We start from the raw sequence: 13,516 nt of genomic DNA, 5'->3' as shown, positions 1-13,516 counted from the left end.
CTTCATTGGACAGGTCCATTCACATTCAAGGGGTAAGTCTTCTCATTGTCAGGAACTCAAGGCAGGCATGCAGTTAAAAAATAATGGATGACGTGTCCAATTTGTGCTACCCAAGAGAATCGAGCTAACATAAATTCCTCAAAATGTGTTTGCTTCGTTCTTTTTGGGGTCTCCTCTATCACATGTTTTGCTCTACACATTGTGACAATTTAATTTTCATTTCCATTCCATTGCAATGCTCAGAAAATTATATACAAACATATTGGTGGTGGTAAATACTTATGAAAGCATAAACAATGAATATTGAGCTGGCTATTTAGTACCAAATCTATCAATGTCATAGATGCGTGAATAAATGCTAAGTAGTGGCCATAGATTTAATATCAGCTCACCTCAATCAAACAAATATCAGTGAATGAAAAAAGCTAATATGACTGCAGAGTAAATAAAACTGTATGTAGCCAGCTTAAAAGCAATTATTACAACGGATCCCCATAAGTTCGGTTTTGCATTCACAAATTTTGCTGCAGAAATCAAAATCGTATGCCAGAATTCAAGGTATTTATCATTTTCCAAACGAGACAAAAACTCCTCATTAACATCATGTTGCAACCAAGGTTAAACACCGTTTTCCACAAATGATATAATTAGATTGATGGTATGCAAAATTAATTAAAACATTTTTTCTCATCAGGCATGCAATCCATGGAAAGCAAGTTGTAAATCTGCATTAAGCTTCCAAACACAAATAGATTGATGGAACAATTACTACCATCACATTTGACACTCAGGATTTAACACCCATAACATGCGTAAATATTCCCTAAGAACACACCCCTCATCTATTTTATCAAAAAAATTGAGAAAATATGGCCTTTCTGAAAGTACGATATGATTGGCACTCAAATGGGGAATGAAATCAAAATCCCCACAAAGTTGTCAAAATTCCATTCCTTGGGCTTTACACAATGCCAATATATCATCAATACCTACTAAACCTACAGGTAAACAAAGTGGATGTGCCATGGGTGTCTAAAGAACAACTTCTAATATATTCTCAACAATTATAGTAAAACTAAAAATCCCTTATTTCAAACATTTGTGTTCGGAAACCTTGAAGGGTGCACTAAGTGCCTTGATCTCTAAAAATGGATACATAAACTAATTTAGCATTAAACCTGAACCTTAACCAAATAGACTCACAAAATTTTCTGATAATAGTCTGCTATTGCATTAGCCACTGCCCCATACCATGCTGCTGCTGCTTTTGCACCAGGGTCTGGAACACATGAAAGAACATCACCTGGTACATATGTAGAACGGCCAGCCTAGAAAACAGAAGATGATTAACATTAGAGAGAAATCACACACATTTAGCTTACACATGTAACCCATATACTAATAATGCAAGTGTGTTAATTTTTATTTTTTTTAATAAAAGCTATACTCCATTGTTCAAGAGGAACCCACAGTTAACATACCAGAGGAACCAAGTATACCCCTATACATACAATTAGACATTTCATCAAAGAATGCCTTGAGATCTATGATATTAAGAGACTGGCATTTCAAATTTCAAGACATGTAGACTTCAAGAAATTCTAACCCCTGTTGGTTTTGACCGCTTACAGATCTTGAAGCATAGTGAGTGTACTGTCTAAAGCAAAACTCGTGAAGTTGCTTTTCAAGTGTGAGTTATTAACAAGCAAGCAGCTCAAATTTCCAATGAAAAGTTGAGAGAAAGTTAAATGTGTGCGATCCATGGAAAGCAAGTAGTAAATCGCACACATTTAACTTACACATGTAGCCCATATACTAGTAATGCAAGTTTGTTAATTTTTTTATTTTTTTTTTAATAAAAGCTATACTCCATTGTTCAAGAGGAACCCCACAGTTAACATACCAGAGGAACCAAGTATACCCCTATAAATACATTTAGTCATTTCATCAAGGAATGCCTTGAGATCTATGATATTAATAGACTGGCATTTCAAATTTCAAGACATGTAAACTTCAAGAAATTCTAACCCCTGTTGGTTTTGACCGCTTACAGATCTTGAAGCATAGTGATTGTACTGTCTAAATCAGTACCCTGGTCTGTGGTTAAACTCATCCTCCTCAAAGATGGTACAAGCAAAACTCTTGAAGTTGCTTTTGAAGTGTGAGTTATTAGCAAGCAAGCAGCTCAAATTTCCAATGAAGAGTTGAGAGAAAGTTTGTTGGCTTCCAAATTGTATATACTACAAACAATACAAAAATAAGGCAATAACGCTCAATGTTGATTGATCCATAGTTTTAAAACTCGGCGACTCGCCGCAGACTTGCGAATCCTTTGGCGCCGCGGGTTGACTCGCCTGGACTGGCCTGCGAAAGACTCGCAAAGACTCACGCGAGTCTTTCGCTCGGACTCGCGAGTCTTTCGTAGGGACTCGCGGGCCCAGAAAAATACGCCCGTAAAGGGTAAAAAGTGAGTTTTTTTTTCATTTATCACTTCATTTTGGTTTTTCTTTGGTTATAGCATTTTTTTCATTTGAATCATTTCAATATTTTGAAACTCAAAAATATCTTGAAAAACAAGGGGATATGCTACCAAATTTTTTTCTATTTTCTTTCCTAAGTTATTTCCTCATTTTTTTTTCTTGTTTTTGAATGCTATTTTTCCCAAATGATTCATTGTCATTTTTTTTTGTTGATTTTCCATAAAACCCTGCTGATTTTTTTTTTTTTCATGTTAAATCAGCAATGGCAAGTTCAACTCCAAGGGCAACCCCAAGGTCAGGAAGACAAAGAGATAAAGCATGGAAATATGGGATTGCAGGAAGCAAAAAGGGGGAGGTCACTTGCACCGAATGTACAAAATGGATGACTGGTGGAATCAATAGATTAAAATACCACCTTGCACAAATACCTGGATATGGTGTGGAGGCATGCCCCAAATCAACTCCTAAAATTATTAGAGAGATGAAGGCCATTCTTGCTGAGAATGATATGCATAAGGAAGAAAGGCAAAAAACAAGAGAAGACATGGCAGCTGCAATGAATCCCACATTGTCCACTTTGGGTCCCATTGGTCACACTCGGGGTCGTCAGTCACTTTCATCTTTTGGTGACAGTGAGGGTAAGGCTAGTGGCACTCCTGTTAAATCAGACCCTAATTTTTTTGTACCACGCAATGTTCCAAGTGCACAACCTTCACTTGAAGGTACAGGATGGAATAAAGAGAAGCATGAACAAGCACGGATAGCAGCTTCAAACTTTTGGTTTTACAATAATCTATCTTTCAATGCAGCAAACAATGTGTATTGGGAAGGTTTTGTTAATGCAGTAACAGTTGCGAGTAAGGGGTTTAAGGCCCCAACAGGTCATGATTTCAGTGGGCCATTGCTAGAGAAAGCTGTGCAAAATACACAAGGTGTGGTTGATGATCAAAAAAGGTATTGGAAGAAAAAAGGATGCAGCATTTTATCTGATGGATGGACAGATGGACGGAATAGGACTCTTCTCAACTTCTTCGTCGCTTCAAATGGTGCAATGGTATTCATAAAGTCTGTTGATGCCTCAAATGAAATTAAAAATGCAGACACTTTGTGTAATCTGTTGGATGGTGTGGTTCAGGAAGTTGGAGTTGAGAATGTTGTCCAAATTATCACGGACAACGCAGCCGCATATGTATCTGCAGGTAGAATGCTTATGGAGAGGCATCCTTCGATTACATGGAGTCCTTGTGCTGCACATTGCTTGGACTTGGTGCTAGCGGACATTGGGAAGATTGGATGGGTGAAGAAGGTGGTTGAAGATGCAAAAAGTGTCACCAAATTCATCTACAACCATACTTGGGTGCTTGCTTTGATGAGAAAACACACAAATGGCAAGGACCTTGTGCGACCTGGAGTGACACGATTTGCTAGCCACTTCATCACTTTGCAGAGCAATCTTAGTGCCATTCCTCATCTTAAGCAGATGTTTGTGTCAAATGCTTGGTTGGGGTCTGCATACTCCAAAAGACCTGAAGCAGAGAAGATTGTGAGCATTGTTTTTGATGAAGGGTTCAATAAAAGTGGAGAGGAGTTGACTGCGGTAAGTAACAAACACAAAAGTAAAGTTTATACAATCTTGTCTATTTGCTGATTTTATTTTTTAGGGGTTGATTTTGTACTAATTTAAAATTTGTTTTCATTTTTTTAGGTGACAGAACCTTTGGTAAGGGTTCTTCGTATGTTGGATGGAGAGGGCATGCCAATGGGTTTCATTTATGAGGCCATGGATAGGGCCAAAGAGACCATTTAACATTACTATCGTGGAAATACAAGAAAATGTGAAATCCTTTGGCGCATCATTGATCGTAGGTGGACAAACCAACTCCACCAACCGATACATGCCTTCGCCTACTTTTTGAACCCGAAATTCTACTTCTCTGATTCATTTAGGGCTGATGAGGAGGTCATGGCAGGTGTTATTACATGCATTGATAAGATGACAGTTGATCCTGAGTTGAGAGACAAGGTTCTTGATGAGTTGGAGGTGAGATTTGAAATTTGCAATTGCTCTATCTTTATTTATGAATTCGGAAATGTTCATTATTGAATTTGTGTTTGACACTTTGACTATCTATTTCTGAATTTGGAAATGTTCATTGTTCAAGATCTACAAAAGTGCAGAGGGGAGACTCTTCTCATCACAACTAGCAATTGATAGGAGGGGAAAACAACAAACAGGTAAAAAATTTAGTAACTTAGTTCAATAGTGCAAGAAAAAACCTACAAACTTGATTGTTACATTTTTTTCTCAATTCTAATATTTCTAAATGTTTTTTGTAGATTTATGGTGGGAGAATTATGGTGTTGGCACGCCTAATCTTGAAAAGATAACTATCTGTGTTTTGTCTCAGCCATGCAGTGCTTCTAGGTGTGAACGAAATTGGAGTGTATTGAGAGCATTCACACAAAGAAGAGAAATAGATTGTCACAAAAGCGGCTCAATGATCTAGTATTTGTTCGGTACAACCTTCGCCTTTGAGTTAGACAGGTGGAGGGTGTTTCACATGAGGCCATTGACTTGGATGAAATTGATCCATATGGTGATTGGACCATGAATGAACAAAATGATGGTGACGATTTCCTCCTTACCGAAGAAGAAATTGCAGAAATAGAGAGAGGAGCAGCACAAGATGCAAAAGGAGCAAGATTGGATGAAATGGAGGATGAAGATGAGGACGAAGATGAGGACGATGATGAGGACTTTGACTTTGAAGAAGAATCATCTCACCATTTAGATACCACAACACCCACTGCTACTACTTCTAGCTCAAGGCCTGAAAAATTGAGCTATATTAGGTAAAATACAAAGAGGAAGATGTAGTCTTCTCTTTGGTTTGTTCATTCACATTGTTGTTTTTCACATTTGGAGTTGGACTTGGACATATCATTATATGTAATTTTGTGAACATTTATATACTTATGCTGCCATTATAGTATTATACATTTTAGAGTTGAAAGTTGAAACTTGAATATGCTGCAAAACTTGAATATGCTGCCATGAGTGATGAAATTTCAAATATTGCGTGTTTGTAGATCATATGACATGTGTAATGTCTCAATTATGGCACTTATGTTCTCTAAATGCATTAATTTCTTTATGTTTTTTTTGTAAAACTACGGTTTTTTTTTTTGCGGAGTCTTTCACGAGTCTTTCACGAGTCCAAGTCCGAGTCCAAGTCCAAATTTTTGGCTTGCCGAGTCCGAGGCGAGTCCGAGATTTTCAACTATGGATTGATCAACCACCATGCAAGCGACATACATGGAGGCCCCTATAAACAGCAAGTAAATCCATTGCATTTTTTCTGACAAATATTATCAGATTGCTATCCCTAACTTTATGTAGTGGCAAGTTTGAGCAAAATCATATTTGCGTAGATGGAAAATTCCAAGGAGACCAAGAGGTGACAGCTGAAAAATACAAACATGAAATTTTTTTTTTTTTTTATTTTGTTTCTTTCATGTTGAGGAACCTATTTATCTTGATGGAATTTACCAAATGCCAAGCTGGTTTTTTACTTTTTTCCTTTCAACCTTGATGAACTTATTTACCTGGCCAGAGTTTCCCAAATATTTGCTGCCACAAATCACTGGATTGCAAATGGCAATGTTTGTTTCCTCATGGCTAATTAATATCTGCCCTGCTCTACTCTGATTTTGATAATTTTCAGCGATTCTGTATGCATAGCTTCATCCAGTAGACGGTATTCTTTGAGGAATTGGTAAGACCATAGGAGAATATGTTGTAGCATCTAAAACTCATTGCAACAGAATTGGCTGAATTATGCACTTATTTTATCAATATTGATCTTTAAAATGTATGCTTTGGTGTCAATATTGATCACTTGCTTAACTCCCAGGAATTTCCAACGATGTGGAAAATCAGAAACATTGAATGGAAAGCACCTGCTGTATGGTGATCTTGACTAAACTTGGACCATTACCGGGCTTCCTTCTCTACAGCAAAATCCAGCTAAGTGCCAATGCACAATGAATTGATCAGTAGGATAAACTATGGTTCCTAGCGATATCTGGTGTAAAAATCCTTTTACACTGTCAGATAGCTTGTGTATTGTGTGTTAGCACATATGGATATATATGTATGCGCGCACACACACATGCACGCATGCATGCGCACACACATTTATCATCAAAAGCAAAATTATCATTCGCGATGCGAGGGTAAAATGCTCTAGGAATGTTGGCAGCATCCATGAGGACAATCAAATCCTGGCCAGAAATTCTAAACATGAGGAACACTTTGAAGCCACTATTAGAATAATAGTAGATTATCTTATATTTATTACTTTTTGTCTTTTAGGCATCTTTAGTTTATTTAGCTAGTTTCTATTTTCTACGTCAGTTAAGTAATGTAGAATGTTTCTGTTTTTTCTTTCCTTATTTCTCTATATAAGGAGACTACGTCTCCATTTGTAACTACTCGATCAATATAATGAAATATTGTAATATAGTATCAGAGCCAAACACTTTTTTGGCGAAGTTTTAAATAAATTTCATGAATTTCTTACCAGGAATTTATTTTCCAGAATTTTTTAAACGATTTTTTATGAAAAATAGTGCTTCTCAGATCGCAAGGGCTTTTCAGTTCTAGGCGCGAGCGATTTTTTTCTGGTTCTGTGGATCGAGGGTGTGATTTTCTGTGTTTTGGCGGTCGAGGGTTTGCGGCGATTTTCTGTGTCTGTTTTTGTGTCACATCTGTGCTCTCTTTTCAGCGCAATTTGTATTCTTCATAGCCGCAACTTCTGTTTTTTTTTATTCTTTGCAGCCTGTGGTCACATTCCGAGGCTGCATCAGGAGGTGTTGTTGGTTTCTGCCTGTGTTGGAGTTTATTCTCTGCACGCGGCGCGATTTTTAAGTGCCGCGTCTGATTTTCCTGCACGCAGAAGGGTTTTTGAGGTCTTTTCGGGCCTCTGCATCTGGCGACAGTGGCTTTCGTGGGTTGTTTTTGGAGCCGTGGTCGCAAAATGGAAGAGGACATGGTAGTGATTACAAAGAAGAATCTACCATGCTCCTACAAACACTTCATCGAGACGCTCAACATTACCTCCACTAATGTTGACTTGAAGTTTGAAGAGTTGTGCACTAAGCTATTGCAGCAAGCTCGGTGGAGACAGCAGTTTGGTAGCAACAGTGACATGGTCGGTACGGAACAAGCATTTACTGCCAAGGATAAAGGCAAAGGCGAGTCCACTCAACAGAAAGGACAACACACATCTGAGAACGGTTCCAAGAAGAATTTCACCTGTCACTATTGTGGGAAAAGCTTGGTCATAACCAGAGAATCTCGAGAAAGCGATTGGCTAATCAGAAGACCAACTAGGGAGAGTCTCAACAGCAGGTTCATGTCACAGAGCATTCTGAGGAGTCGGCCTTCTTTTCGTTTTAATGTTTTTGTCTTGTATAGGGTGGTTAGTTAATAAATTGACCATTATGGGAGGGTATTAGAATAATAGTAGATAATCTTATAATGGTCATTTTATGTCTTTTAGGCATCTTTAGTTTATTAGTTAGTTTCTATTTTCTACGTCAGTTAAGTAATTTAGAATGTTTCTGTTTTTTCTTTCCTTATTTCTCTATATAAAGAGACTACGTCTCCATTTGTAACTACTCGATCAATATAATGAAATATTGTAATAGCCACTACAGATCATTCAAATGATTCTTACAATTCCACCACACTCCATTTCTCACTCAATGCAGATTCTCTGTAATCTTTTAGCGGATAGTGATGCAGCTACTTCCTATGGTTTCAACGAGGATTGCAGGGTCTCTCATCTTTATATATTTTTAATTTTATAATCTTTGATGTGTACATCCTAAAAATTGATCTTGTCTATTATTTCTCTTAGGGGTCATCTTCCACCTTTAGGACTTACTAGGTTTAATACACCTTCTATTTCCTTGTTTTGTATATGCTACTTTCTCAAGTAATACTTGTTATAATTGCTGCCTTTTTTGTTATCAACATAATTTATTTCCTTGTAGTTGATTAACATGATCAATTTCTTTATTTTTTATCAGTGTTCCACGGGGACGCGTCCCCCCCCTTTTTGGTCACGTCTCTGAGACGGGGACGTCTCCGGGAAGGGGGGACGGGGACGCGACGTCCCCCGCCATCCCGCCACTGCCACCCAAGTGCCACCGGAGACGTCTCCTTGGGAGACGTTTGGGCGTCTCCCCGTCCTTCGAGAGACATGCAGACGTCTCTCAAGGGACGGGGAGGCGCCCAGACGTCTCCTGTCGCCCCCACGTATATGCAATGTTTAAAATTGAAATTTTTTTAAAAAGTGACTTTTTAAGTTTTGGGGGGTTTAAGGGGTAACTCTAATTGGACGTGGGCCAATAGAAAAATAACACCCGACACCTTTAGAAAATAATAAAAGTATTTTTTGCCTCACGGGGCGCTGCCCCTCAACCCCAAGGGAACGCGCAAGGGGCGCTGCCCCTTGACCCCAGCTTGTTGACACTGCCACCAAACCCCCGTTCAAAAATATAGGGGGAAACCGCGCCGATAGAAGTAGGGAAAATCTAACCTCCAAATCTGATTAGGCTCCATATAACCACACAACTTAGAAATCTTGGTAATTGGTATTTAGATTTAGTATTTCAAATTTCCTAGTCTCATTTGAAAATGTAATTCTTATACTATAATAATGTCATACATCTTTTCAAAACTAGTTTTTCAAGTACTATATGTATAACTATATCAGCACCACCACCCCGCCACCCCGACGTCGTCCCCCCGCCGTCCCCAAACTTAGGCCCTTGGTCCCCCCATCCCGGAAACGCCTCCCCACATCCCCCCGTCCCCAACGCCCGTGGAACACTGTTTTTTATTAAAAAATATTTTTGTTTTTAGTGCTTCTATTCAATAAATTATTCATATTCAATAATTTCAAGTTTCAACATAGTAGGTTACCCACATTACCATAAAAATAAAACCATTAATTGGATTGCTTTAAAATGTAATATTTCCATATATTGTTGGTACTTGTCTGCCATCTGCCTAATTTGTCAAGCATAGTAAGATGGACTGAGTAAATTAGCTATATACCCGTAACAAAGATCAATGAAAAGCCTTCAGGCTGCATATGTTTCTAATTACTAAATCAACACATCACAGGGTCATAATTTGAATTTCACATACCAAATTCAATAAATATGTGTACCTGAGCTTCCATGTTCTTTGTGGACTCGGCACCAGTTGAGGCCGCCTCAGATGAAACAACGAAAGCAATCAAAGGATCATCCCCTGAAGCTAGCCTCTAAAGGACCATGATAGCAATAGATTGGCTTAGTCTATAGAAACAAAAAAAACTGTAAAACAGTAGTAAATATCCTAATAATATTCAGGTACCTCTTGCAACACAAGGGATGCAGGAATTAAAGCATCTAGCATTGTCCGATAGCCTGCTACAGCACCACCATACTTGCTCACAGCTGCTACACCAGCATCTAGCGCAGCAGCCCCTGGTATCATATAGCTTTCCCTTATTAAGCAAACCTATAGGAGAAATCAAAATGTACATGGAGCAATCTTTGCAGAGAGATAAGATACAGCAAAGATTTGATTTGTGTTCTTCTCACATTGTGTTGGTGGGATGCTTGATGAAGTGCTTTCCTTCAACTTGGCATATGCAGCTTTGCAAAATATATCATATCTGTGGTAAAATGCAATTGTACCATCTTACTAATGTACTACAGAAATTGAGACACTTAATTTATTATTTAAGAAAATGAAGTTTAGAATAAATTGGCAAAATGGAGGCAGCATCAAGGAAACAAAACATGTCAAGGTAGAAGGCTAGCATACAGTACACCACTTGTGCCACCCATAACTCTTCTAAGAGTGACTCCAATTTCATTTACAGTCTCAGTTGCATCATTTAAAGGATATCTGCAAAAACATCCATTACACAAATAATTATTGTCCAAGTTGAAAAAGCCAAAACACTCATTTGATTACTCAAGAAGTTAATGAGATCATTCCCAGATCAGACCAACATCTCAATGATTTTCCATGTATAAAAAAAATCACATTTGCAATGTTCCTTAGACTTAAAATACTGCCAACTTTGCATAAAATAAATCACATTTACGATGTTACTTAGATTTAAAAATACTGCCAACTTTGCACAAATTATCCACAGATTAGACCTAATAGAACAAAGCTGATAATGTCAGCATGCATGCCAGAGGGCATAGGAAGATGTAGCTCATTTTCTTGGTAGATTTGTGGCTTTTGATGTACCAGGGGTGGACACACAAGCCAAGGGTCATACCTTGGATTGACCTAGGGTAGACCCACAGGCCAAGGGTAATATTCTAGACGACCCAAGGCATAGCCTTAGGCCATGGTAACAGAATTAAATTTCAGATCCAGAGTCTTGGGGCCATACCCTGGGTGAACACATGCCATCCTGCAAGTCTTATACAAAACAATTTTTTTAAATAAAAATGTAAAACCTAAACTAACCTTAAAAATAGTGTAAAATGAATATTAACTCACTAATAAGACTCAAAACAAAATAAAATCTCTATTCCTGTCTTTAATTCCTCATTCAACCAAAACTCTATTCCTACTCAATGCTCATATCATGTTCTCACCATTCATCAATTCAAGAAAAGCTCCATAGATGCCAGTTATGGAAACAACACTAAAGAACTTTAAATATCACAACCATGAAAAATAATCATAGTACAACCTTATAACTGATCCCACTTATGCATAATAAGGTACAAAAAATCACTAATGCATATGAAAACTGAATCAAGATAAGAGTGTCAGAAGGATAACAGTTCAATGCAGGTGCAAACAACCAAACAAAAAAATTGGAAATTAAGTTCACATAGCGTAGCTATAAAAACAGCATACAAAACAAAAATAGAGAATGGCATGTGTCCATGTTATGCAGGTCAAAACAGTGGCTTCTGAATGTGCAGGTCAGGATATGATCACCTAATGGAAGATGTGCTACACCAAAGAACAACATTCCATGACAAGACATATGATCAGTAGCTAAATTAGTAAAAACAAAGTTGTCTTTCTAATTTTAAGTCTACATAAGCACTTTCTTCAAGACATGTGCACCAAACCATTTGAAGCAGTCCTTGAATAACTGGATAGATAAAGAAAATGTATAGGTGAAATTTTGCTAAGAAAAAGAAAATTGACCAGGTCAAATCAATAAAAGGTAGCCTCCATTGTAAATGAGGAATGGTATTTTATTGCAGCATTATTTGTCATGTATAAGTGCTTTGTAAAGTGTTGTAAGAGGATTCATTTTGGCTATTTTGTGTCTTCTATTTTTGGGAGATCCTATGGCAGCTTATCGCTGATTCTTATGATGCATAAGAGCCAGAAATAGAGGGGACTACTTTGGAATCTTAACCAACTTATAACAAGGGTGGTGTTGGAAATTGCACCAAGTTGGGCATCATCCTTTTGGGGGTTTTGAAACATGGTTTGGAAAACTAATTGTAGTTTCGAGCTTGTTCATTTGTCTTTAAATTGGTGGTTGAGGAGATTTTTGAGTATGAGAATTTGCAGGTACACAAGTTTTGATGGATAGCTGACAAAATTCTTCCAAGTTTAATTGCTGGTAAAATACTCCTATACAGACTTGCATTGTCATCTCTTTCAAATTTGATATTATGTTGTAAAGGTTTTGGAGTGTGGGGTTTTCCTCCCAAAAAGGTTTTCCTCATCTAAATCACTGTAATTATGCTATCATTATTTATCTGTTTATGAATGTGTTTCTCTGCTTTCTGTATAAACTTATTAAGTTTGGATAAGTTTTTAGGTGTTTTTTGTACCATCACTCCCTTCAAGAATAATGTAAAAAGAAGTTTCCACACAACTTGCTTCCTTATATCACAACCATCCTTTCATCATGAGAAGAAGTTTATTCTAAAGGCTATAATACAAGCATCCACTTCTGAATTATTATAAAATTCACTCTCAAAATCAACTCAATAGTTTCCTCATGCTTTTGTAGAGTTTTCCAACACTATCCCAATTTCTCTCAAATTCTGATTTTGCTGAATTCTACATGAAACATAATAATAAGTTTCTATGTTTAATTTATGAGTGGATTCCATTTTGAGGTAATAATATAAATCGAACAATGTCAGATAAGCAAATGACACTGAAATCATAGAATAACATAAACAAATAAAATGGACAACTCATATGGTTCAATAACAATCAGTAATCTCAAAAACCTAATCCACATTGACCATTTAACAGCATTTCATATATTTCATGATCAAGTGAACTGTTTCTTTTGATTGCATGAGCCAAAAACAGTATGAATATACTCAAATGGATAGAATTTTACAGAACATACAAATTTAAATCAATGAATCAGAATAAAGTGCGAACTTGAGCTGTTTGATAACATTCAAGAATTTCAAGGGGCCTGATAATTGAACAATAGACAGCCTTACCCATAGATTTCATGACATTCTTAGGTGATTCCTTGAATTGCAACAACTAGAAAACATTATAAATATTCTCACATGAAATTCATTTTACATCACACCAAGTAAAATTGTGTTTTCTCAATATTAGGAAGGAAATTGGAAGAGCTCACAAATTTTTCATATCCTCGAGAATCGCAATTGCTCCTTTACACATCTGCAGTACCCTCAATTGGTAAGTAACAACAGCTAAAGCTATGAAAACGCATTGTGTATAAATATGTGTGTACACACTGGTTAGCAAACATAATATTATTATATTAATGTGGCCTCACAATCCACTCAAGAAAGCAATTTATATGGCTTTACAGAACATATATCCTTACCGTGGTCCCACAATCTCCATCTCCAATTTTGCCGTCCCACTCATTTAAAGTGTCCTTAAGCTTAATAAGCTCCTCAGCACCAGCCTTGATGGCAACTTCAAGAACCCTACCTTGCACAGTCAAATCTTGTGGCCGACATGGAGCCTGATAAAG

At 37.3% G+C, this 13,516-nt stretch overlaps 1 protein-coding gene across 2 annotated transcripts in view; it reads right to left on the bottom strand.

Annotated features, from left to right (window-relative positions):
• Nucleotides 1-817: 817 nt before the first annotated feature.
• LOC131078347 (putative 3,4-dihydroxy-2-butanone kinase) overlaps nucleotides 818-13,516 on the bottom strand; it is a 118,477-nt gene continuing 105,778 nt past the window's right edge. For both annotated transcript variants that reach the window (XM_058016016.2, XM_058016017.2), the window contains 7 exons: nucleotides 13,364-13,507; nucleotides 13,151-13,194; nucleotides 10,369-10,452; nucleotides 10,143-10,216; nucleotides 9,913-10,025; nucleotides 9,725-9,820; nucleotides 818-1,328 (listed from right to left, as the gene is read on the bottom strand). In XM_058016016.2, the coding sequence (XP_057871999.2) occupies nucleotides 1,200-1,328; nucleotides 9,725-9,820; nucleotides 9,913-10,025; nucleotides 10,143-10,216; nucleotides 10,369-10,452; nucleotides 13,151-13,194; nucleotides 13,364-13,507 (684 nt within the window). In that variant the 3' untranslated portion in view covers nucleotides 818-1,199. The remainder of the gene's footprint in view (nucleotides 1,329-9,724; nucleotides 9,821-9,912; nucleotides 10,026-10,142; nucleotides 10,217-10,368; nucleotides 10,453-13,150; nucleotides 13,195-13,363; nucleotides 13,508-13,516) is intronic.

The sequence above is a fragment of the Cryptomeria japonica genome, chromosome 3 (genome assembly GCF_030272615.1).
Source record: "Cryptomeria japonica chromosome 3, Sugi_1.0, whole genome shotgun sequence".
Taxonomy (NCBI): Eukaryota; Viridiplantae; Streptophyta; class Pinopsida; order Cupressales; family Cupressaceae; genus Cryptomeria; species Cryptomeria japonica.
Note: the sequence above shows the minus strand (reverse complement) of the source record. Positions and strands in the feature narration are given on the sequence as shown.